Source organism: Drosophila grimshawi, unplaced genomic scaffold (assembly GCF_018153295.1).
Source record: "Drosophila grimshawi isolate 15287-2541.00 unplaced genomic scaffold, ASM1815329v1 contig_848, whole genome shotgun sequence".
Lineage (NCBI taxonomy): Eukaryota > Metazoa > Arthropoda > Insecta > Diptera > Drosophilidae > Drosophila > Drosophila grimshawi.
The window spans coordinates 7,531,476-7,557,703 of NW_025063692.1; the positions used below are offsets into that span (position 1 = coordinate 7,531,476).

Here is a 26,228-nt window from a genome sequence, read left to right on the forward strand (position 1 = left end):
CAATTCACCACACACACATATAGTGGGGCCAGCGTCCTGGATGCCCATTAGTCACAGTCACATCAGTTACACCATGGACAGTGCGCAGTGCAGACGTTAAAAGTTCCAAACAAAATATAAGTCCATATTTTGTAGTAGAATTGCTGCACATAGAGAGAAACACTCAAATTATTTTAAGCAAATTAATAACAGTAAAAACGCAAACGGTTTTATGTATTAAGTGACCGAGTTCTATTTATTTATTTTTTTAAGTGTGTAAACTGTTATTTTGCACTCGTGCTACTTTTGTGTGACTTTTGCTTGCATGGCGCGTGTTTCGCTGTTAAAGACTACACTGTTCACCCCCTGTCGCGCCAATGCAGCGCAACAATTGCAATAAAATAATGTTGACGCACTGATCAACGTCAACAAGCGGAGAGACAACAATCGACAATCGTCTGACGAAACTGGTAAGTAGCGTAATGCAAAAATAATGCTATGATATCCATGATACATGGACACATACAGACACACACAGAGTCAGCCCCCTATTTATGTATGTGTGTGTGTGTGTGTGTATACTACAACAAAAATAACATCAGTTCGAGTATCGACACATCTATTGCTGCTGGTGCTGCTGCTGTTGTTTTTACTACTGCTTTCGCTGTTCTTACTGCTGCTGCTGCTGCTTAACGATTTTTCCAGTGACCTTGTTGCGTACGCGAACGCCCGCTGCGTATTATTGTGTGTGTGTGTGAGAGAGTGAGCCGTATTCAGTGCGTATGTGTGTGTGTGTGTGTGTGTCATTGTTACTTTAACTGCTGCTGGCGCTGCTTAGCCTTGTCAATCCACCTCAGCTCAACCCACCTCACCTGCGATGAGTATTTTTGGAAGACCCAGCTGTCACCGCAAAACGGTCTTCATTTTTATTTTCCCCACAAATATATTGTTCGTTTGTAGCACACTTTTCAGCGCATTTCACATGAATTCATGGCAGTTCTCACTCTCTCTCTCTCTCTGTGTGTGTGTGTGTGTGTATCTTGAGTTTGAGTTTGTTGTTTTTTAATTCCAATGAATTTTTAAAACCGAATTTCATGTGTCTTGTCCAATTTGCGCTGCTGCTTGCTTTATTTACGGTATGTACTATTTGTGTGCTTGTTTGTGTGTGTGTATGTGTGTGATAAGCTTATACAGCTTTGCTGTCATTCAGCCAGAATAGCAGCACATTTTGTGGCCTTGATGGTGATGTGTCTCCGCTCTATTGGTTTTTCGTTTTTTATTTCTGGCTGTAGCTTTCCTTTTTTCTATTATTTTCCGCTCTCTTTCTGATTTTGTCTCTGACCATAACGCAATGCAATTGGCGAGCCTTTTATCGATTTTATGTTGCTCCAGCAGCAGCTAACAACTGGGCACGTGCGCGCCAACAACAACAACAAGTCATTCACACCACTTTAGATTCCCTAGGCACATACATATGTATACATATGTATACATATGTGTACGCTGAGTCGCACAGCGTTAAATTAATTGAAAAAGCAACGGCCGAGAGACGTTGCCTCAACACTCGAGTCCATAAGTAAGTGGCCCGTAGCAAAGGCGGGGACGTAGCTTTGTCCTTTGTCCTTTAAAGCAGAACCGTTGACGTGCAGTTGATTTAACTGTGCATGCTTTTCTGCTGCACTTAAGCCACAAAAAAACAGACAGAGAAAACATGGACTGACGCACAGACGGACAAAGAAAGTAGCAAAGAAGCAAATAAGGGACACACAAAGAGCATACATATACATGCTACACGAAATGTATTCAAGCAAATGCAACTTACAATTCGCTTTTTTTTTGGACTTTTAATTTCCCCTAAGCTATGAAAAGTTCCTTGTCGTGGTTTGTGCTCTTTATGTCTAAAATTGTCTTCAATTGCAAAAGTATATATATTTTTTATATATTCTTTATTTTTAATCAAAAGTCTCCAAAGTTAAGGCAACACAAATATTAATGGTGAAGGTTGGTCAAGACCACTCACAAATGATTTCCAGCTGGAATACCGCTTTACTTTTGCTTCTGCTACATTACCATTCGTTTTTATTTAATTAATTTGTGAATGGGTGAGTCCTCATTTAATTTATTTTATTTTTTTGTTGTTTTTAGAAATTCTTTAGGGTATTCCCGCAGTCGCCGTTAGTTGGACTACGCTTAGTGCGCAGTTGCTTGCATTTGAGTTTTATTGTTATGCTTATTGTGGCATCTTTTTTGTCTTTTGCCGTTTTCATATTTTTCTTGGAAAAAAATGGGGTTTTCTTTCCTCCTTTTTGTGGGTGTTGTGTCTGATTGTCGTTAGTATTATCGCCGTCTTTTGTGCACTTATTCTTCCTGTTGTTCTATGCGTTTTCCTTCATCCATGACTCTTAAGTTGGCGGCTTATGCAACCCAAAGAAAAGGACATGAAATTGTTAGCAGATGCTTAGTTTCTTTAAATTCCACAGCGCAGCTTCCTTGGCTTTACATACAATTTATAAGACCGTCATATTTCTATTGCATATTATAGATGGACAAATATTGAAAGTAATTTTGTGTGGTAAGTAGTAAGTAGTAAGTAAGAAAAACCTTGACAAGTTCATTTCAGTTTGTGAAAGCTGTGAAGTGTTTCATCAGTCAATCTCTGAAAATCCTTTTCAATGTCCGCAACCACAATAGAAATGCGTGGGTTTTTATTGAATATGATTGTGGTGGGGAGGACTTCATGGGAGGATTTCATCGGAGGATTTCATTGGAGAAATGCTGGCGATGTTCCTTTTTTATTCACTTGCTACTGACAGCTTTGCTGTTGGCTATTTTTAACATTCGCGGTATATAAAGATAGAAAGATAGAGACAAAGTGGGAGATGATGCTGATGTCATGAGGCTCTTCAAATGCCTGCTGCCCCTGCTCCCCTGGACTCTGAATCTGGGAGTCTTGGAGTGAGTGGGCCAAACCATTAAATGGAATTTTCAACAACGTGGCGTAGTTCGAAATACTTTAACAATTGTTGCAGTTGCAATTTGTGCTGCACTGAAAAAAATGAAAGAAGAGAATGACGGCAGCCTTGACATAATTAGCAAGTGACATGTGAATAGCTTATGCTCGTGTGTGTATAGAACGAAGGACGCATCCTTTTAGCCTTGTGTACTACAGCATTCCAACATACATTTTACATTAATGAAAATTGTTTGCCACAAGGCCAACTACTCAGTTATCCTTCAATCCTTTCCCAATGCTCCCTCTGCTTATATGTACATACTTGGAAGTTTATACATGTTATACATGTTGTTGTGGCGTTGGTTTTGCGCACTCTCTGAGTTTTTGTTTTAAATTGCTCTTAAAAGTTTTTGCTGCGAACATCCTCTTTAGTACACTTAATTTGCCATAAAATATAAATTGCTTTTTCCTGGCTTTTGTGTATATTTGTATATGTACATATAAATTATTTCCAATGGAGCTGCATCGTTTTTTTTTTGTTTGTTACTGCTTAATTGAAAATGTCAGCGACAGGATATTGCTTTGCATTTCTCATGCAGCCCTCTGCCCTCTGCCCTCCAATGCCTCAATACAGAATGTCGTTTTGACTTTGCAAAACGCATGAGAATCCCGTCTTAGCTGACTTTGAGACTGTCGTGAGATTGTCAAGTGCCATCAAGGTCTAATCCTCTAACTCTTCCGCTGTTTTCTCTCTCTCTCTCTCTCTCTCTTTCTCTATCACTGCTGCTTGCTCCTTTCGCTTTTTGCACGCCAATCGTGGCAAATGAATTTTCTGTCATTCCATCATCAAAGTCATTCATATAGCTACATAACTCAGCTTTGCTGTGCCATTTGCATGCCATTCCTCATAACTTGCTTCTTTACTATTTATATTTCCCATTCCTCTTTTCCATTTCACAATTTCCAATCCCAATTCTCAATTCGCTTTACCATCCGGTCTTGAGTGACGTCAATGCGATTGGCAATTTGCAATTTGCGCTATTTTAAAGTATTTTCCCCATCGACATTCGCCCCGTTTCTGCCGTTGACAACATGTCCACCAACATCGCCATCTCTTAACCCCACCGCCACTCCACACCGCCCGTTATCCTGACGAGGTCATTGGACTTGATTTGACTGGTCCCCAGCGGCATTGATTGGCTTGATCTGACCGCAGGTCGTCGATTTATTGCTTTTTTTGCTCCCACTGCTTTTCGCTGGAGTAAAATCAAATAATATAAATACTGGCAAATCATTTTTTAATGACCTCATCCTCATGGCACACAGAGTGGGACCAAGCAGCTCCAGTGACCTTTTCGAATAAAGGGCAGCTTGTTTAGCTTAAAATTAATTTTATATCTGCAATAGGTCAACTTCTTTTAAAAATAAACGCTGAAATGGACGTCTTTCGCTTGTCCTACGCAAATTTGTAGAGATGAAAGTTGAGTCAAAAGCATGGAAGTTTTTTGAAGGATTGCTAAGCTACCCACTTTGATTGACAAGGCTGACTAACCTCTGAATTGCTAATTACTGCTTGAGGAATCCACTGGAAAAGTTACAGAACCTACAATATTAAATTACATCTTGCTCTTTGCTGTATTATATCATACGATTATAGCTAGCTCCTACGCTATTAACAGTGCCCAGAACTCGGATAAATCAGAATTATGGCCTTACATGAGAAATTGACAATTATACTCAAATTTCAAAGCATGCTTTCCATTATAAAATGCATTATAGATTAAAACGGAATGCACATCTCAGTGGAAACTTAGCATTTTTAATTGGTAGTCCTTTAAAGTCAAAACTAATTAGGGTAAACAGTGGATCCCTCTTCATGTTAATGTATTGTAGTTAATCTATGAAAATTATTACTTATTGAAATCGGAAATCGCTAGAGATTATGACATATGAAGAAATGTGCCCCTATTTTCAAGTAAATAGATTTGACTTAGTCTCTAAAAATGATAAAATTTTAAATTTATTTTGGAATATATTTCCTCTCCTCGGGTGTTGCTCAAGTTAATGTTTTTCATTAAATTGAGTTAATACAGATATGTGAATGTTGAAGGTAAGTTGAAGGTTTTGGTTCTTGACTAGAGGTTATTGCAGCTTCACAAAACGGCGATTAAGAAGATGGAAAAAGCTTTTTCTTTAACGAGCAGCTCTATATATACACAAACTATGGTTTATTTATTTTTTTATGCTTAAATTATTGCTTTGTGCAGGCACACAAATGTTAGCCTCAGTAAATTCAATTTACGGCTTTGTGTGTGAGGCGTAACTCGATTAGCAGACTAATGGCTAATGGCTTAAGGTTTTAAGTACAAGCGACCTTGCAGCCAGGACACACACCACAAACATCCTATCTGCCATCTACCACCCACCATCTAACACCACCCAGCAACCTAACGGTTTTCCCTTTTATATTTGTTAATGGTATTCATCTGTCGTTTTACTTTTTTCTCCCTCACTCACTGAAGGTTCGTAGCCCGACCCAAGGGCAGAGAGAGAGAGAGAGCAGAGAGTAGAGAGCAGCGTAGCGCATCTCAAGAATGTCGGACCAGCAACGTGCCTCGTTATGCCCTCGCCTCGTCGACTATATGGCCATTGTGGGGGCGCACACGCCGCCGCCAATGCCCAAGGGCATGCAGGGCAGCAAGGGGCCGCCTGTGCAGGTGAGTTGCTTGAATAAACTACAAAGTGTAGCCATAATGAGTGTGGCACACAATTTTGGAGTGACAGCTTTAGTGTCAGTGTCAGAGATTTATAGTTATACATTTGAATTCCCACATTAAGTTGTTATTCAAATTTAAAACAGAGTATTGCACAGTCGGTACATATTAACTGCAGCACGTTCTAACGCTTCTTCATATAATTTATTTTATTTGCAGGTGCCCGATTTGTTGCGACGATATCCACCATCGGATCACGCGGACTTTCCGCTGCCGCTGGACATGGTCTACTTTTGCCAGCCCGAAGGTTGCACCAGTGTGGGACCGCGACGCACTGGTTCCGCCATACGTGACATGACCTCATTTGTGTTCGCGCTAACCGACAAGGATTCGGGCAAGACGCGCTATGGCATCTGTGTGAATTTCTATCGACCCATCGAGCGGCCCAGCTCGATTGCAGCAGCGGGTGCCGGCACAGGGACGGACCGGGGCGGTCTGATGGGTGGCAATGGGGGGGCTGGTGGACATGGTGCTGGCGGCGGTGCTGGCGGAGCGCGTGGTCGTCGTTCATCGGCATTCCGGCGGGAGTCGTGGCGGAAGAGCATGGAGCGCAGCTCGGACTCGGCATTTAGCAGGCAAGTGTGTGTTCGCAGGCTGCTTTTGGTCTGGGCTTGTTGGCTGATTTATTTGCTTTTGGCTTTTATGATCTAACGGATTCCCCCAAACCATTTCCATAATAGTTACGGCCTCTTAACTACTTCTAGCGACTACAGAAGTAACGTTGCGCCCAGCGATTCGGATCGTGAACTGACCTCGCGTCGCGACTCCGACCAGCAACGTCTCCACGCGCATCATCCTCAAGCGCAAGCAGGCCCCAAACTGGGCCTGATGGCACCCTCAGCTGATTCCGAATCGGGGGGCAGTCACTCACCGTCGCCGCGTGCATCTCGCAAGCGGACCAAGCTACGCAATCAATCGCTCACATCGCTCTGCATCATATCGCATCATCCGTTCTTCACCACTTTCCGTGAGTGCCTCTTCATACTGAAGAAGCTGATCGATGCTTGCAACGAGTCGTCGTCGCCAAAACGTGTCGGCGCCTCACAAAAACTCAATCGGGACAATGTGTGGACGGTGCTGACGGGACATGTCAGTGAAGCGACACCATCCATTGTGCTGCACGATGTGCGCGAGATCGAGACGTGGATTCTACGTCTGCTCTCCACACCAGTGCCGGTGCCGGGCTCCACGCGAGTCGAGGTATGCTTATACGCCCCGAGAAAAGACTAGCTTAAATGGGAAATGCTTGGCTTTGATATTTTAAGGAAATCTTCAATTTCATCCCTTTAACATCACTTCCTTTGTCCTTGAGTAAACTTTTTCTCTCTCTCTCTCTCTTTATAGTAGTAGTTTCCATTCAGAGTGTGATCCAGACATTAATTCATTCACTTCTTTCCAATTGTCTCATTTGACATTCACAGGTGGAGGTGCTGTCGCCGACTGTGCATGAACCTCTGCTGTTTGCACTACCGGATCACACACGTTTCTCGCTAGTTGATTTTCCGTTGCATTTGCCACTGGAGCTGCTGGGTGTGGAGACGTGCCTGAAGGTTTGGACACTGATCATACTGGAGAACAAGGTGCTCTTTCAATCGCGCGACTATAATGCCCTCTCAATGTCGGTAATGGCATTTGTGACCATGCTGTATCCGTTGGAGTACATGTTTCCAGTGATACCCTTGCTGCCCACATGCCTCAGTTGTGCCGAGCAGCTGCTGCTCGCCCCCACGCCCTTTGTCATCGGTGTGCCGGCCTCATTTCTCATCTATAAAAAGAATTTTAGGTATGTACGGCATATTGGGTGCCAGAATGACAAGCGCTTAATTGATCAATCCTCTGTCTGGTAGGCTGCCCGATGATATTTGGGTGGTGGATTTGGATTCGACGAAGCTGACACCGCCAACGGGTGGCTACGATGAGATACCCCCATTGCCCGAACCCGAGGGCACAATACTGAAGAATCATTTGAAACAGGTAAACCCCACTTGTGGTGTTGGGTCTAATGAAATTCAAGCACATATGTAGCTTGGGATTTATCTTATCCATATGATTGGTTGGGTCACCATTTTAGTTTATTGCGGCAATTACAATTCAAGTTGTGTGTGTGTGTGACAATATCAACAGGGTGTGCTTGCAGGCGCTTAGCAACTGGCATCCCTTATCCTAACGGATTAGATCAATGCTCTTGAGTGCCTCCTCCGTATGCAGAAATCGCTCGAATTTGTTGCACTTGTTGCGCATCTGGAAGACAACACTGCATCTTTCTAACCACCTTCACTTGCACATGTATGCAATATTGTTTGGCACCCTCGCACTTGAATTTTTCGAGGCGTAGCTGCTCCATGTTGGGTGATCCACTCGTGGATCCATGGAGCTTGTGACTTTTCGCATGCTTTCTGATCTATGGAGGGATGACGTCTCTTTTGTAGACATTATCGCAATTTCTATCGGGTACACAAATTGTGTGATTGGCAAGAAGTGTTCAAAATTCGGGAAATAAACGATACGAAAAAACCCAACAGCTGAGTCGAGAGCACGATTCACAAACACACCACAAAACTCAACCTAACATATGGATATGGTTTTTTGTTTTGTTTTGTCTTTCATCTATATAATTATACCCTGTACCCACAAAAATGGGTAAAAAGGTTGTAGAAAGTTTTGAAAGAATGCGACACAGGGAAAGCATTTAAGGCCGTAAAGTTTATATTTACATATATCTTCTTGATTGGCCATTCAAATTTGTCTGTATCTCAGATACCATATATATATATATATATGTATATGTTTTCTAACTATTTTTCAAAATTGCATAGCCAGCTAATTATTTATATCAATACAAAAATATATAAATATTTACTATGATTTTCTCTATATTACGTACTGTGCTGTGTGTTATATGTGGCTGTGCTGTGTGTGTGTTAGGGTACAGGGTATCTACAAGTTGAGCATACTCGACTCGAGAGTTCTTAAATGTTTTAATGATATGGTTGTTAAACTCCCACCCACACAGATGTTCGATACATTCATATCCTTCTAAATATTTGTGTATTTCATGTCACATGTACTAAATAATTGTATATATTGATATGGATGACGCTTTCATCGTCTATATGGCAAAGTGTTGAGAAAACTCTGATCTGCGCTGGCTTCAAATGATGTCGTTGGATGGAAATCCTATGCCCATTATTATCGATAGCTTGAAGCGCGCAAATCGATAATCGAACGGCCTGTGCCGTTGATAACTGTACTACTATTTTTATTACTTGTCTCTTTCCCCCAATTTTTATGATTGTGCTCTATATAATAATACTACTACTACTACTACCACTATTATTATTATTATAAGAATTGTGTATATCGCCTTGAAGTTACACTTTCAGAGCTGCCCATATATGATTTTAACATACATTTCCTGCTTTTGTATATTTGTTCTCTTTAACATTTCATTTCTATACCTCTCTATTACTCGATCTTTCTCTCTCTCTCTCCCCCTGCTCTCTCTCTCTCTTTCTTTCTTTGTCATTCTGTTTGTGTGGCTTTTACTTCGCTAATACTATACTACTACTCTACTTCTAACATTCATGCATTATCTGTTATACGAATTTGTTAAACTCGATCACAACTACAACTACAACAACAACAACTACTACTACTACTACTACTACAATATTAAAAACAACAACAACAACAACTGCAGGCTATGCTACTTATGGATGAAGCTGGACTTGGTGTAAATATCGATCACATATGTTAAAAATATTATTTTATGTTTTTGGTTACATATTTTTCGTTTGTACATACTAAAAACTACTTTGGAGTGTTGTATACTAAACATAACATATCAATAAACGTACTACTTACTAGATCTACATATATGTATATATATATATGTATATATATATTATATCGTATATGTATATAAAATCGCATGCATACAGTCATAATTTACATAGTCCATAACATATTCTAATGAACCTCCTCTAAATCTATGTATGTTTAGCTTTAGCTGAAGTGTCCCATACATACATATGTCCTTATGTGTTTTAAGCTCCCTCTCTTCTAACTGAGAACATTTTCATTATTGTCGCTCGCAAATTATTAGTTAAAAATCAAAAGTTTTTGGTTTGACGTCATCATTTTCGAGCGATAACAACACTAAAAAAAATCTTCTAACTTGCTCTCCTCTTACTCTATCTCTACATCTTGAGTATTTCGTCTTGTGATCTTCTGTGTGCATGCCTTTTCAGTCATTTCTCTTCATTTATCCTTCCTACTAACAATGTCCTTGAGATATAGAGCTCAATATTGTAATTAGCCAAAAACCAATTCCCTAAAGCCCATGGACTCTTCCCTATATTTATGTATTCGCCTCTATTGCTCTCGATCCCTCGCTCTTTAATAGTTTAGCCATGTTGAAGTTGCAGCTTTTATACTTTTGTTTGCTTAGATGAATCTATTAAAAATTCATTTCTTTGGGTCCAAATACAGGCATTAACCTCGATGACGGCCTCCAATCAAGCCGTTTCCTCACAGCAGCTGTTGCCATCAGTGCGTGATAGTCTACAAGAGCCGCCACTTTTGGGGTAAGTTCAACAAGTTAGACAAAAATAAAGACGAATCAATTCTTAGATTCGATAGCAAAAGCTTGTCTTGTATCATTACACACATATATTAATTGTGTACTGAATTCTTTATACTAGGGTCTCACAGGTGCGTCTGCCATTGCAAACGCCACCGCACTCGGCACAGACCAGCCAAAGGAACTCAGTGTCGGCACAGGGTGCTCTGATGTCTCGTCAGCCCAGTCCTATGAATTCACCGGCATTGAATCCATTTGTCTACGGCACCGATGTCGATTCGGTGGATGTGGCCACACGTGTGGCAATGGTGCGCTTCTTTAATGCCCAAAATACGTTGGCCAATTTTGCGGAGCACACACGAACATTGCGTTTATATCCGCGACCCGTTGTCGCCTTTCAAATCAATAGTTTCCTGCGATCACGTCCACGCGCCTCATCGTTCCTCAATCAGTTTGCCCGCACGCAAGCGGTGGAGTTCCTTGCGGAATGGTCGCTAACGCCCACAAATGTTGCATTCCTGCGCGTGCAGACGGGCGTCATGGATCCCATGCAGGTGGGCGATAAGCCCAAATGGTTCGCCCACTCCCTGACGCCCATACGTTTCTCTGTATGGGATGATGGCAGCTCATTGAATGGCGCATTGCGTTCCCTCAAACAGCTCGAGTGTCAGCCGACGGATGAGAGCGGCTCGGACTCGGAAGGTGCCGACAGCAGCAGCTCATCCTATAGTTCGCTTAGTGACTTTGTCTCGGAGATGGCCTCCTCGGATTTGTCGCCCAGCTTGCATGATGTATTTGGTTCATACAATCGGCCGCATGTTGTGCCGCAGACATTGTCCTCAAATTTGGATCCGGCGCTTGTCTACCATCCGCCCAGTAAGCTGCAGTATCCCGAGGGACTTGCCGGTCCTGCAATTCGAAAAGAGGATGAGGAACGTGCTGATTCGCCCGTGTCCTCATCATCGAGTCGCTCAGATCTCAGCTCGCCCAGCTTCAATCGCGACTCTGAGTTTGACTTTCAGCCAAAGTCAGGACAGCAGTCGTCACAGGGCCCCTTTGAATTGGCCACCCCGCTGGCCATGCGACTGGAGGCGACCATAAAAATGGCCAGCCTGGAAGCCGAATCTGATACAACCTCAACCGGCAAGACTATAGCCAGCAGCAAGTTACAACGCAATACTAGCGATCTGGAGCGTCCAGAGAAGAAGATTCCGGTTAGTACGTCACTCTCATATTTCTCTCTCCCTCTCTCTCTCTCCGTCAATAACAGTTACTTACCATCTGCTCTCAATAATTAATTTTCTCAGCCACCACTCACACCACCCGTTAAGCAGCCGAGTGTTACCAATATATTGGCCCGGACTGGTAGTTCCGGCTCCAGTTCTAGTAGTCCGGGTCGCCAGAGCTCGCAGAGTTCGCTCTTTGAGAACTTTGCCTCGCATGCCAAGGAGCTGGTGCGTGAGACCACCCGGCAGAGCAGCCAAGAGGGACTGCTCGCCCATGTGGATAAGGTGAGTTGTGCCCCAATACTGATATAAATGTATGTGCATCCATTGTCGGACTCAATGTGTTGTTGTACTCTTGTTGTTGATTTATTAAAAAAAAAACAAAACGCTATTCGATTAACTCGAAACTCAAAATCGATTCGTCTGCTATCGACATCCATATCGATATCGGTGATGAATTCGCACGTTCTATGTGTCCACTACTTATAAACGAATGTAATAACTAAGTATAGCATGCCCTGGACGAAGATCTAGACGATAAAATGCGTCACACTTTTGAAAAGGTTGGTACTCAGCCACTCGCACACACACTGACAAATCCAGACACACAGACACTCACATACTTCACTCATCACATTTACGAGTTTCAGCTTAGGAGTCTTACAAATAGTTACCACCTACCTTAATACATTATAAGCTAGAATACTCTTTTTTTTTGTGGTGTGGTGACAACCCTGTTACAAATTGTATTTAGTGAATCCAATCAAAAATACACATTGCTCAATATTTATGTGGACTCCCAATAGTAAAATTAGAAAAATTATCCTGTTGTTGGAACTGATGAGGTGACAACTCTGTTTCGGCATGAGTTCCATGTTACCACCTAACAGGAGTTTCCGGTATAGTTTCATACCGGAACTCTGGGTGACGGATATGGTCGCAATCCTCTAAGTCGCTATGACGCTCTGTGGGATGGATTGCTAATGTCACCACATCAAAAAAAGACGCACCTCTCAACCCTTTATACAGTAATCGCTTGTCAACTAGATCTCTGGAAACTGGAGTTATCCAATATAAAAATCTTTAACTGAAATTATTTGCCAGAGACGTGTTCCAGCGATTATTGTGCCACCTTAGTTTATAGATCGTATCCCTTTATCCTTACTTGACTAGTTTGGATGTAATTTGTAGCCTTGGTTGCCCTCATCCTGCACTCTGTGATGTTGTTTTGTAGTAGTAGCTCTCCGTAGTGCTTTCAATGAGCTTCTCAATATGGTGACTAATCTAGTTTCACACTTTGCGCCTTGAATAGTTTACGCTGCATGCGAAGAAGGCGGCTGGCGAGGCATCCAAACAGGCGCTGGAGGTGTCCAAGCAGGCGGCTGGCGTTAGCAAGAACACGCTAGAGGATCTCACTTATGTGGGCAAATCAACGTTGGGCGATCTTACGAAGACGGCCAAGGAGGCGGCCACAAAGAAGGGTATCATTAAGATTGAGGAACATGGCCCTGCTGGCAGCTCCAATGTCACCGTGCCCATCACCAACTCTCAGGTGGCCACACAGAAGCAGGTGCAGCAAAGCGGCGGCAGTGCTGGCAACAATTTCTTCTCCACCATTGGCAGCGATCTGGCCTCCTCCACAACAACAATGTTCTCGGGCATGTTTGGCAAGAGTAAGCTACGAAAATGCTTTAAATTTCATTGAATTAAATTCTCACTTTCTAAATTTGTTTTTGGTTTGTTGTTAATTCACAGAGAACCAGCAGAAGCAGGTGCAAGTGCCGCACACCAAACAAAATGTGTCCAGCGCTAGAAATAAGGCAGGCATCAACTTTGATCCCTTTCCCAGTCGAAAGGGACTTGTGGAACGGACGCCGCTCATAAAGCATGCCGGACCACGCCAAACACAGGAGGAGCTGACGCGTCAACAGAATCAGGAACGTTCGCATAGTAATGCTGAGAATCAGTCATTCCTTAAGGATGTCACCAACCAGGTGCTAGCCGGCGAGGGCGTTGGCTGGCTCAAGCTCAATCGTTTCAGAAAGCTTATGGAGGATGAATCCTATCGCACGCTGGTGCTGAGCAAGCTCAACAAAACGCTGGACAAGAAAATAGCACCCGATGATCACATAGATGATGTGGTAACTGCCTACCTTTTGATATACCCATACAAATGGATTCACTTCTAAGAGTCTCTGTATGATTTTCTTACAGTGTGTGACGAAGCCCGTGTGGAAGGGCATGCTGAAGTGTGTACAAGCAATCGCTGGCGGATTGGATGTGACCTTTAGCAATTTCGGGCTCGGTGGCATGGCATCGGTATTTCAACTAATGGAGGTGGCGCACACACATTTCTGGAGCAAGGAGATTAATGAGGGTAGCGATATGTCATCCAGTTTACTCTCGAGCCATGCGGCTAGTCCGTTGGGCAGTCGTGAGAATCTCCGCTCGCCTAGCAGCCCAAACGGTTCCCATTCGGGTTTGGGCAGCGAATGGGCATCGCCACAGGAGTCGCGGAAGAGCTCAACGCATACAGCACTCGCCGCGTCAGCAGCAACAACATCGGCTGCAGCGCGTCGTCTATCCTCGACTGATAGCCAAGATGGGCAATCGACAACGGAGATGTTCAAGGATATGTTGTCGCAAAAGAGAAGTGCCTTGAAGAATATGCTCACCTCGTTCGATTCAGATGTGAGTGTGATAAGCATTATGCGTACATACACATACCTATTATATTACTCACCCTATTTGGCATTATAGTTAGACAATCATTTAATCATTATTGCCACACCCACACCCACGCCCTCGCCCATGTCCATTGTTGCCGTTATCAATATCGTATCAGCTTGTATCGTGCGTCGCTATTGTGATCTTAATCGTAATCGTTGCCTATACATATATATATATATATATATATGTATATATATATATATATACATATGTTTGGTATAGATCGTATGTATTAATGTAGAAAGCGCTTATCAGCATATCGATATATCTAGTCGCATATAGGTATGCCGGCCACGTTCCACCCTCCACTCAATATTCAATGTTGTGCGATCGACCTATCGTGTATCCAAGCAATTATCGTATATCGTATGCCGTATATCGCTATCGTTATCGTTATCGTATCAATCGATCGTATATATCGTATGTATTGTAATTCATAGGCTGCTGGCTCCACAGGCGCCTTATCCGTAGTCAGTGATCTGCTGCCAGCTGGCAGTCTGAGCGTCCGCATGCCATCCAGCTGCCGTTCCACTGTCTCAGACACCGAATACGAAAATGTAAGTACACAGTTCGATAATCAACAAAAAATCGAATGCTACTGATCGATAAATTCCTAAAACCCATACCGATACGATGAATTCGACTCCAAGCTCCATTAGCCCTCAAACGAATCGTAAGGAGGCCAAATATCTACTTGTCAACGTTGTAGTTGTTATTGTTGTTTTTTTTTTTTTGTATTCTTTAATTAATGATCAGCACCGATTACCGATAGTAGGATTGATTCCAGTTCGTAGCCATGACTCATGTGCTCCCTATTTTCACAGACAACCACATCGAAAGATTCGAAAAAGAGCGGAAATCTGTGGTCTGGTAAATCGACGCTTAGCGCTGGTTTTCGCTATACAGGCGGACATCTGATCAATACCTCGTCATCGCCATCGCCGGACAGTCCACGGGTTTATCTATTTGAGGGCCTTCTTGGCAAGGATCGCCTTAATCTGTGGAATCAAATGCAGTTCTGGGAGGATGCCTTCTTGGATGCCGTCAGTCAGGAGCGTGATATGATTGGCATGGATCAGGTTAGTTAGTTATCTAAATATGCTAACTAATTAAAATACTTTGGAACTGATTGATTGTCTGATTTTCCGAACACTCAGGGTCCCATTGAGATGATGGAGCGCTACAAATCGCTTAGCGAATCGGAACGTAAGCGACTGGAGCATGACGAGGATCGACTACTGAGCACCATGCTCTACAACCTGACAGCCATATTGGTTATGCTAAATGTGACCAAGGATGAGATCAGACGCAAGATACGACGTCTGCTCGGCAAGAGTCACATTGGACTCGTCTATTCGCAGGAGGTGCACAATGTGGTCGATCAAATTAACAATCTAGTAAGTCAACAGCAAAGAGAGACTCTCTCTCTCGCTTCCTTAAATGTTCCAAAACTCTGACATATATATGTTTTTGCAGAATGGCAATGATATCGATCTGAAGCCTTTGGGTTCACGACTGCTGCACCGCCAGAGCTTCACCGTTCATCAGGGCATCGATGTGAATGGGCCGCTCCGTTTCATGGAGGTGCGCGATGATGGCCTCGTACTGCGCTCTGTGGATGGCACCATTGTGGAGCGCTGGTGGTACGAGCGTCTCGTCAATATGACCTACTCACCCAAAACGAAGCTACTCTGTCTCTGGCGTCGCAATGGTGGCCAGACCCAACTGCACAAATACTACACACGAAAGGTATTCCACGATGATGGATTAATCGAATTGGATAATATAGCATTAACTAAAACTAATGTTTCATATTTGTATCTACAGTGCAAGGAGCTATATAATTGTATAAAAGAGGCTATGGAGCGAGGTGGCACACCCACAAATGTACCCGAATTGGGTGGTGAGTTTCCCGTACAGGATATGAATACGGGAGAGGGCGGTCTGCTGCAGGTCTGTCTCGAGGGTGTCGGTTTGTTGTTCTCCAACAGCAAGGTAAGTGTTGATCTTCCTCTTTCTTTGTCTCACTCTCTCTCCCTATCGCTCTCTATCTCTTACACGAATATATATCACACACACACACACGTACACTTATATTTAAATACACTTACATACACACACACACATACATATCGCCGCTCTCTAAAATACTCGTTTTGTGTAAAACTTTCTCTGCATCTATATAAAAAGCCATAAACATAAGTCCATCCATAAAGTCCACCCAAACGTATCTACGGCCCAACACCCACACCCACACCCACACCCAATCCCCTAGCCTTTGCTCCCACCCACCTAACAAAAAACAGACACAAATTGACATTCAACCAAAAGCCAAGACAAAAACCCACCAATGAAAAAGAAAAAATAATAATATAATTTAAAAACAAAAAAACAAAAGAAATTCATTCCAAAATCGATCTCTCCTCTCTTTCACTCAATTGAGCCACAGAATCTGAAAGATCTTCACATATGTACAGACATTCACATATATACATATATGTATTATCTTAACTTTGTTTATTTGAAATTTATATAGATTTGGATAGGCTCTGTCATTGGTGTTGTTTGAGGGTTTGTCCCCTCGGCGAACATCAGTGCTACAGGGTCAAACTCAAAGTCCAGTTATCAAAATTCCTCGCCTCCCCACCCTCAAAATGCAAAAATGTTCCTAATGTGCGTCTATTTCTTCTATATATATATATCTACATATAAACCATTTTTTTTTTGCTCAGCAAACGTCAAAAAAAAAAGTACAGTAAAAATGCAATATAAAGGATATACATACTAAAATACTCGTACTCACATTTTGGGCGCATTTGTTTTTCATTTTTGATTTGTCAACTATGTCTATATTTCGTTTCGAATTGGGTTCATTTTCGTTCATTTTGAGTTGAATTTGAGTTTTGCTTGGATTCTCTTCGATTTGGTTTAGTCTCTTGGTTCGTTCAACTTTCTTTCACTTTGTGTATCGTCGCAAAGCAAATGATGCTGTGTCATCTGTGTCAAAATCCGTTAGTTGAATGATATATTTGGTATGTGATACAAGGACCTTCTCAATCCTTCGCATTATGATTTTCATATACTACGAATAGGATAATACCTAGCTTTAAACATAAATATGAGACAGGCGTTTTGACTCTCGCACTGTGGCTATAGCGGCTTCACTCCATACAAGTTGAGGCATTGTCAGTCTTCGTCTATATAACTGGACGATCTTACATTTATAAAAGATAAATATTTTCTTTTTGAGAGCCCATGAAAATCGCTTTCGGTTTTCCCCATATAGCAGAGTAACAAACTGATTGTTCTTAAATTAACCCGCCCGTTTTTCTCCTTCATATAAGGAATATATGTCGTATCGTATCTACTGCATATCTTCAATATATAAACAATATTATCATTTTGGCAATTTGTTCTTGCGACTGGTTCTACTTTTTTGTCTTTCCTTATTGCCGTTTAATCATGTACCTAATCGTTCCCAAACCTAACCCAACTATAATTTAAGTCTATAGAAAATTATCAACATATTTTACCTAATCTAACTTAACATTGCGACATTCTCTCACTTTTCGGTTTTGGCCTTCATTTGATACGTTTAATTTCACTCGCCTTCTGTATATGTATTCGTTTTTTTTTTTACTTATATAAGACATATATATTGCGAAAAAGTCCAACAACAGAATATTTTATAAAAAAAAATGAAAAATTTATAAAATAAAAAATATAAAAAAATCGTCCCAATCGAAATCAAAATTATATGAAATAAAAAAAATCCATATATCATATAACCCATTTATTGTGCTAGTGAATGTACTGAATGCTATATTCATTATACTCTCTACTTTATTTAATTATTCTAACCAATTAAACACATTTTCTTATCTTATCATCATCTTATAATTACGCTTACGATTCTATATCCTCAAAATGGGCATTATGTTTTTAATTTTTTTTTGGTTGTTCATTGTTACAATTACAATTGTTCTTGACTTTGTTTCTTACTCGTATATATAATATCGTTCTTAAGATACTTTCGAGCGATTCCAGGCAACTCTTATCATTGTCATAATCTTTTTTCAAATTCCTTTCGCTACTTTTTTGTAATGTGTACAATTTCAATTAAAAAACAACAATAACTAAAAATAATATGTGATAGGGCTCTATGTATATTTAAAGATAAGAATTATGTTTTTTGTTTTTTTGTTTTTCTTTTGAGAGCCGGATCCTATTAAGGCCTCATTAAAAACTCTAAAGTGTAAACGAGACTAGGATCGAATATTTCTGTTTGTTTTTTTTTATCGAATCTTACCTTGCGCTGTATTAAAACAAAAATTAAGTATACTTTCTACCCTTATTTATTGTATATACTAAAACGAAAAGTCTTCGCCCTGCTCTCTTTTTCGTATGCAGAAGAGAGCGAGAGAGCTGGTCTCTGTGTGTGCGAGTGTATCGGCATATCATTTCTATTTCCGTTTCTTTTTTCTTTGCTAATGTTTCTTCAACTTTTGTTCCAATATTTGACCACAACTAGGCAAAGAACCACCGCTCCCAAAAAAAAAAATCTAGAAAAATGAATATATATATACATATATATATATTACATATATATATGTATATATATATATACATATTTTGTGCATATTTTAAGCTGGTCACTTTTGAGATGGTCCTTGTGTATATTTCCAGTTTCTCAATTTTTTAAATTTTCTATTTAGTTGCCTTTGCGTTGAAATTTTGTTTTCGTATTCGGTATGTATTTGATATTTTTGTATCTTTTATCTTATTATTCTGTCTTCCTCTTTCTTACTTCCACTCTCTCGCTCTCTTTTTCCATTTGTCTTCTCGCTCTCTACACCTCCTCTCTCTCTCTCTCTCTCTCTCTCTTTTACATGCAAAGTTTGTTAGCTCTCTTACAGCTCAAATTTTTGTATTCGATTTCGTTTCTTTCTATTTGGTTGTTATTATTATGTTATTCGTCTTTCTTTTTAATATTTCTGAATGAAAAATAAACCACAACAACAACAACAGCAACAAAAACAATAACTAAGATTTAGCTGCCCCACCCATTGTATACCGTTATAACCCCTAAAGTCCCATCTCCAAACAAAAAAAAAATTATATTACGACTCTTTACACAACAACAACAACAACAACCACATTTCATAACGTTTCTCTTTAGTGCAACAAAAAAAACAAAAAAAAAAATCGCTAGATATTCTACTCTAATTTTTGCAATCGAACAGATACCAAAAAAAAAAAAAAAAAATTTACACCAAACCCTCAAAAAAAATATATATATGTAAACTATATTTAAAAATAAATCAAAAAGCGTTTTGTCAACTTTCTTTTTATAATTTTCTTTGTTGTTTGTTTAATGTTTTTTATCGTACGTGGAACGCTGCTCCGTTGCTCTCCCATTTGTGGACTCGGATTCAAACACGTTCCCTACGAATCGAATCAAAACGTTACGAATAATTCCAATGATTGGTCAACCTTTCTCACATGCCAAATTAACAAACCAAATAAAAAAAAAATACAAAAACATAAAAAATTGAAATGAAAATAAAACAAATATTCACAATACGATCTGAATATGTCGTATACGATAAAGGATTTCGAGGTATTGCAATGAACAAATTTATTGTTATATTTGAACTTAAATTTATAAGCAACTATTGTTCTTTAAGTCCTGTTCCCTACCCCCTCCTCCCCAACAAACTTTGCGTTTCTTTAATCCAAATATCATTGTTTTTTCTTAATTCACTTTTTACGTTTTCAAAACACTTGAATTTTAAACACCCACGCAAAAAAAGGCATACAACAGCGTAAATAAAACAACCTATACAAAAAAAAAAAAAAAAATTGTAGTTGATATATTTGAATTTAAATAATATATATATATATATCAAGTTATGTATATTATTTATAAGCTTTTACGTTTTGAGATTATGTTGTAATTGAAACTGTTGGTTGGATGGTTGGTTTGTTTGTTACATTTAAACCAAAGCCGTAAACTTCTCATTGACGTTTTCTACTATTTCTACTATTCATTTTTAAATATTTATATTAATATTAAATATATATATATTATATATATATATATATTTGATATATTTGATTTCATTTTAGTTCCATTTGTTTAATTTCTCACAGTTATTTTCCGTGCTCACTTTCATTTTCATTTCATTTGCGTTTCAATTCCAATACGAATACTGCATATACATATATAGCGGGCGTTTGGAACGTTTTGGAACTAATACATCAAATAGATATATATATATATATTTTATTGTGTGTGCTCTTTAGTTTTTGAGTTGTACTCTCTGTCTCTCTCTCTCTCTCTCTCTCTCTCTCTCTCTATTTCTCTCTCTGTCTCTATACTAACACACACACACACACATAGACACACACACACCCAGTGGACAATGATACACACACTTTGGGGGTCACTCAACCAGTTTGTTTTGCTGTGCGCTGCAAGAGCAGACGAACTGCACGATTAACTGCTATCGATAACGATAACAGCTTCAGTCTTTTGCACATTGTACAGCACAGTTTCTAGGGAAAACACTCGACTCTCTTGCATACTTAATTGTCAGTCTGTATGATTCCGTTTATTTCTCCCACCTTCGACGTTTCCCAGCGCTTGTTCTACCTGGTTGCCAAACCCCTTACACACATACACACACACACACATCTATATATATATACGCACACAAACACACACACACACACACACAAACAGACAAACATACACATCTCAAGTTCTAATACGTCTTTTGAGTTTGCTTTTGATTTAGCACTAGTTAAGAGCAAGTTCTTTGAATGTTTAACATACGCTCAAAAACACATTCACAAGACACAAGCACACAGATTTACACACAGTTATCTGCGTTACTCAACAGATCTGTTCACAATTTTCTATATAACATACATAGTTTGTAGCTGTAGCCGTAGTTGTAGCTGTTTCTCTACCCAAATTAGTTGGGTCCAATATGAAATATTTAACAACTGATTAGAAACCAGGATTATCTCGGTTCCATTACGAAAGTTTAGGTACCAAATATTTGTTCGGCTTGCTGAATATTTTCAACGATTGTTTGCGATCTATTTATTATTATAGAGTCATCGTAAAAGCAACTTTCATTTTCCCAACTTAATTGTTGTTTAGTGTCACTTAGGAAACAATCCTAAGTCTTTCAATTTCGTCTTTGTTCTTTGATGTGAGTTTAATTTGCTAAAGCGCAAGCAATCTGAGACAAATCCAAAAACAAAACAAAAAATGCATAAAAAAATAAAAAAACAATAGTGTTATAAAATGAAAACTTGTTATTGTTTATAATTTTGCTTGTGTAGATTTCTTAACGTCAACTGGCTGACAACGTTTTATTTTCAGTTTCTATCCTTCAATTTTCACTTATTTAATTTTTTACAACAAATCTACAGTAGAGTACAAATATTAAACAAAATGCTAAAAAAACAAACAAACTCTTTCCCGCTCTCATTCTGAATTGCCCATTCCGTTCGAAAATAGTAAAGCATGTTGTTACTGTAACCGATGTGTTTGCCGCCTAAACTTAATTTTGAAACCAGCCCGAAAACCGAAACCGCTGAACAATCGAATCACTTAAATCACATCCATCACAAATCACAGAGCGACAGCAAGATACTATTTAGTATGCTAATGCTATGCTTAGAGGAATACTCTCTCTCTCATCTCATTCATGCTCTTTACTGCTACTTTAAGCGAACCCCAACTTCCTTCACCCCTTAAGACCTACCTTTCTCAAAAAAAAAAAAGGAAAAAACAACAAAAAAACTTACAGCCGTACAAATAAAAACTTGAAGTAATTCTTTACTGATTTCTATACTTAATACATTGTATATTTTTGTTGTCATTGCCCTTTACTTTAATACACATATAAATACACACACACACATACTTACACACAGACACGCGCACACATACAACCAATACAGTCACAGACACAGCCTTTGAGTACAATGTATAGCTGTTTTTGTATTAGTGCAAAAATTTGAATTGAAACTTAATGCCAATTGAATAGTTCTACTAATCGCCCCGCCCCCAGTCCACCCAACTACTTCTCGTACTATATATATCTAAACTCCCAGCTAATTTATGAACGACCATCTCACAAGTGCTAATTAGAACAACCAACTGAGCAAATCGATATTTATCGATAAAACCAAAATAAAAAAAAATACAAAGTAAACTTTTTTTTTTATTATATATATATATATAAAAAATAAATCAAAATAATAAACTATCAACTGAACTAATTAAAAAATTGTTTCACATCAGTTTGCTGCGTTCTCAAATCTTTCATTTCTGATTTGTTGTGTTTTTTTTTTGTTTTTTTTTTTTTTTTCTTATCGTTGAACAGAAAATTGTTAAGTTTTTGTTGTTTCCGGTTTTGTACTTATATTTCCTTTGATCTTTTCAATTGTTTCACTTTCACTTGGCTTTTCATTTGGTCTCTTTGCCCTTATAATAACACTATTAAAATATACTTTCTAACAGTACAGACCTTGTGTAAATTAAATTGTGAAATATGAAATGAAAAAAGAAAAAAATAAAAATAAACAAACTGTAAATCGATCGCATGCTGTTACAGCACTCGCAGCTGCTTTTCAGCTTCTTGCTTTTTGCTTTGATTTTGTTTTGTTTTGTTCTGTTTTGTTTTGTGATTGTTGCATGCTGTCTGAATCTGCATCTGCCTCCGCCTCTGCCTCAATTTACTCAATACTGCTTCTGTTTCTGCCTGCTCATGCGCTTGCGTAGCATTAAGCTTCTGTTTGCATCGCCATGTCACGCGTTGCGCTTGAGTTTCCGTTTCCGTATCCGTATCAATTCCATTTCGTTTTGTTCCGTTGCGTTGAATGTTAGTTCCACACACACACACACACACACACACTATTACAGCTAAACACACACATACACAACAAATGAAATGAAACTGAAGTAAAAAATATATTTTTTTAAGTAAATATATATATATATATATATATTTATATATACATATATATTTTTATATATATTTATATTTAATACATAAGCGTATATGTTATTTTACCTGATACATATGTATGTATTACCTACTAATCCACAAGTCTTTTTGTGTGACAAATCTTGTTTGGTTTTCTGCCGATTTTCCATTTTTTAATTGCGTTCCGTTCATTCCGTTCCACTTTTGAGTTCCTTGCCGTACTGTTAGTTACGGTACCCCCACCTTCCCAAAAAAAAAGAAAGAAAATCACATATCCATCGCTCTGTTCGAGTCACGCTAAAATTCTAAAATTTGTACCAAAAATAATTTCAGTTTTTTGTGCGTTTGGATCACATACGCAAATGCTTCACACAGAAGGGCGGAATATTTGTATTGGAAGAGTACAGTAAGTCCTTTTTGACCAGACCGAAGCGTCTCTTATTGTACAATGCATTCAATGTTTTACTTGATTCTCCACTTGTTCTCCATTGCAGATCCCAAGACCCGAAATCTTGTCCAGCGGAAATATCAGTCAAGCATGGTAAGTGTGCTACTCCAATTCCATTACTCACCCATCGCACCCTCATTAAGATGCACCAAAAATTGTTGTAAGTTTCTGTTCATCAACATTGATCGAAATCTTGCAATATTTGTATTTGTTTTTTGTTTTTTTTTTGTTTTCTTTTTACAAAATTTAATTGAAAACTCAATTTTTGGCATCGTTCGGCATTTTACTAATATGAGTTGCATTCTATGCATTTATAGAAAGCATATTTAAATAGTAAATACTGTACATATGTATGGCACATGAAATGCACCACCAACTTTTGTATATACAACATACATCTATAATATACATATATATATATAAATCAGTATGTTTGATTTGCCTTTCCTTTTTCTATTCGTTTCGTTTCGTTCTTTGCTGCCACTTTCGTTTCGTTACCTTGTCAACATTTCTATGTATACGACCAACAATAACAACAACCACAACTACAACTACAACAAATAATAACAACAACAACAACAACATGCCTGCAACTACCACCACGACCACTTAACTAACACAATCCCATCAATCACACATCAATCATTGATCAATCAACATAAAACACGCTGAAACATCCTTAAAACCCGTGAATGAAACATGAAACTGAAACAAAACAAAACCAATTACAAAACCAATCCCATAAATAAGGCATCTGAAATTGTATTGAGCTTTCATCGTGTGACGTCCGTTCGATTCGCATACATTTGTCATCTGAACGGCAAGGAGAAGGCGCTGGCGGCTGAAGCAAACACTGGAATGGAATATAGCTCTAAACCAACAATGGCAACAATTTCCAATGTCTCAATTTAAAAATGTGCATTAAAAATGAAAAAAAAACAAAATATATATATATATATAAACTAGAGAAAAGTATCCCAATACGTTGTAAATAAATTTCCAATTGCCAATTGTTTATTTCTTATGTATGTCTGTGTGTGCGTGTGTGTATGAGTGAGTACTCTCTTTTCACAACAATAACAATAACAATAACAATCACAACAATAACAAATGTCACTCATCAAGCGCAAGCTGTATAAAGTTGATTTAATTACTTATTACCATAGCTGTGGCACTACGTTTTTTTCTTTTGTTGTTGTTCCATTCCACATTGTACCACAGTGCATGCTTTTCTTTTTATAAAATTCCTTCTTTTTTTTTTTGTTTAAGTTTTGTGCGTTTGTTAGTTTCTTACACGTTGTGATTAACACGAACACCAAAAAAAAAAACAAACAAACAAAAAGAAAACAAAAAACGCAACACAAAAACCACCACAAACCACCGTTTCATTCAACAATACTATATATGCCACAATACTAACGATCGATTCCGCCATACGCAGTCCGATCAGATATGCTATTCGGTGTTGTGCGTCTTCAGCTATGTCGCCGCTGGACAGGATCAGAAGAAGAATCCGGTCGTAATAACACCACAAATACAGGACATACACGCACAGCACAAGCAAAAGCATCAGCAAAAATCGAACTCAGCAACAATTGCAGCAACAACAGTGACAACAACTGTGACCACAACGGGAGTTGCAGTTGCTGGTACAGCTCAGCCACCGTCACCGTTGCAGTTGCAGTCGCATTCGCCGCGTGCCGCAATCACAAACATCATCAACATCAACAGCAGCGGTAACGTTGGCAAACAGCAGTCACTGGGCACTGTTACCATACGCCATACGTTGCCCATGCAGAAGCCCACCATAACCATGTCAACGGTGCAGCCGCAGGCAAAGCTACCAGGAACAGCAACCACAGCAACAGCAACAGCAACACCAACGCCCACACCGATACCGATGTCGACGCCATCGTCTGCCCAACATTTGCCGCAGTTGCCGCCTCGTGTGCCATCGCAGCCATCCACAGAGAGTTTGGCCAGCATTAGCTCATCATCGCCGCCGTCGCATAAGCAGCGGATTGCAGCACCGCTCGGTCCACCACCAGCGATACCGCCACGCACCGGCGCCATTGCCCGCAGCGTTTCCATACAAACGCCGCCAAGCGGTCGCAGCTCGTTTGTGCGTCAAGCGTCGGCGAATTCAACGCCGCCGCAATATACGCCGCAGCCGCCGCCACCATTTGTCATACCCAAGCGTCTGGCGCGCGCATCGACACTAACCGCAGCACCACAACAGCAACACCACCAACATCAGCAACACCAACATTATCAACAGCAACAGCAGCAGCAGCAGCAGCGCGCCAGTTACGGCAGTGTCGCCGCTGCGTTGCAGTCAATGCCCGAGGCCGTTGCCAACGCTGGTTCGCATTCCCATTCCAATTCAAGTTCCACTTCCAATTCCACATCGAATTCCAGCACTGGTTACGTTGCAGGTGCATCGCCTCAGGCCCATCGCAAGCACTGACGAAGGAGTTCATTTTTCAAATTTAGTAGTGGTTCAGGTGGTGGTGCTGCTAGTGGCGGGA

The 26,228-nt window shown here is 39.8% G+C and overlaps 1 protein-coding gene across 6 annotated transcripts; it reads left to right on the forward strand.

Annotated features, from left to right (window-relative positions):
• Positions 1-108: 108 nt before the first annotated feature.
• On the forward strand, positions 109-26,228 carry LOC6565607 (MAP kinase-activating death domain protein). Of its 6 annotated transcripts, none has more exons than XM_043216309.1 (23): positions 115-449; positions 5,455-5,649; positions 5,866-6,281; positions 6,387-6,906; positions 7,128-7,489; positions 7,554-7,680; positions 9,407-9,439; positions 10,198-10,292; positions 10,410-11,502; positions 11,596-11,799; positions 12,027-12,077; positions 12,827-13,187; positions 13,270-13,655; positions 13,729-14,205; positions 14,685-14,801; positions 15,069-15,323; positions 15,402-15,641; positions 15,721-15,993; positions 16,072-16,239; positions 19,856-19,864; positions 23,586-23,658; positions 23,747-23,793; positions 25,142-26,228. In XM_043216309.1, the coding sequence occupies exons 2-23, from the start codon at positions 5,527-5,529 to the stop codon at positions 26,165-26,167; spliced, it is 6,456 nt and encodes a 2,151-aa protein (XP_043072244.1). In that variant the 5' UTR covers positions 115-449; positions 5,455-5,526; the 3' UTR covers positions 26,168-26,228. The 6 variants fall into 6 exon arrangements, with proteins under 6 accessions (XP_043072246.1, XP_043072244.1, XP_043072245.1 ...); XM_043216310.1 differs by lacking the exon at positions 25,142-26,228 and adding an exon at positions 24,451-24,710; XM_032738559.1 differs by lacking the exon at positions 25,142-26,228 and adding an exon at positions 24,451-24,710 and having other exon boundaries at positions 6,411-6,906.

Coding starts and splice junctions, on each gene's coding strand:
- LOC6565607 (XM_043216309.1), top strand. CDS start 5,527: ATGTCGGACCAGCAACGTGCCTCGTTATGCCCTCGCCTCGTCGACTAT. Junction 9,440..10,197: donor TGGATGAAGCTGGACTTGGT/GTAAATATCGAT, acceptor GTCCAAATACAG/GCATTAACCTCGATGACGGC. Junction 15,642..15,720: donor TCGATCAAATTAACAATCTA/GTAAGTCAACAG, acceptor ATGTTTTTGCAG/AATGGCAATGATATCGATCT.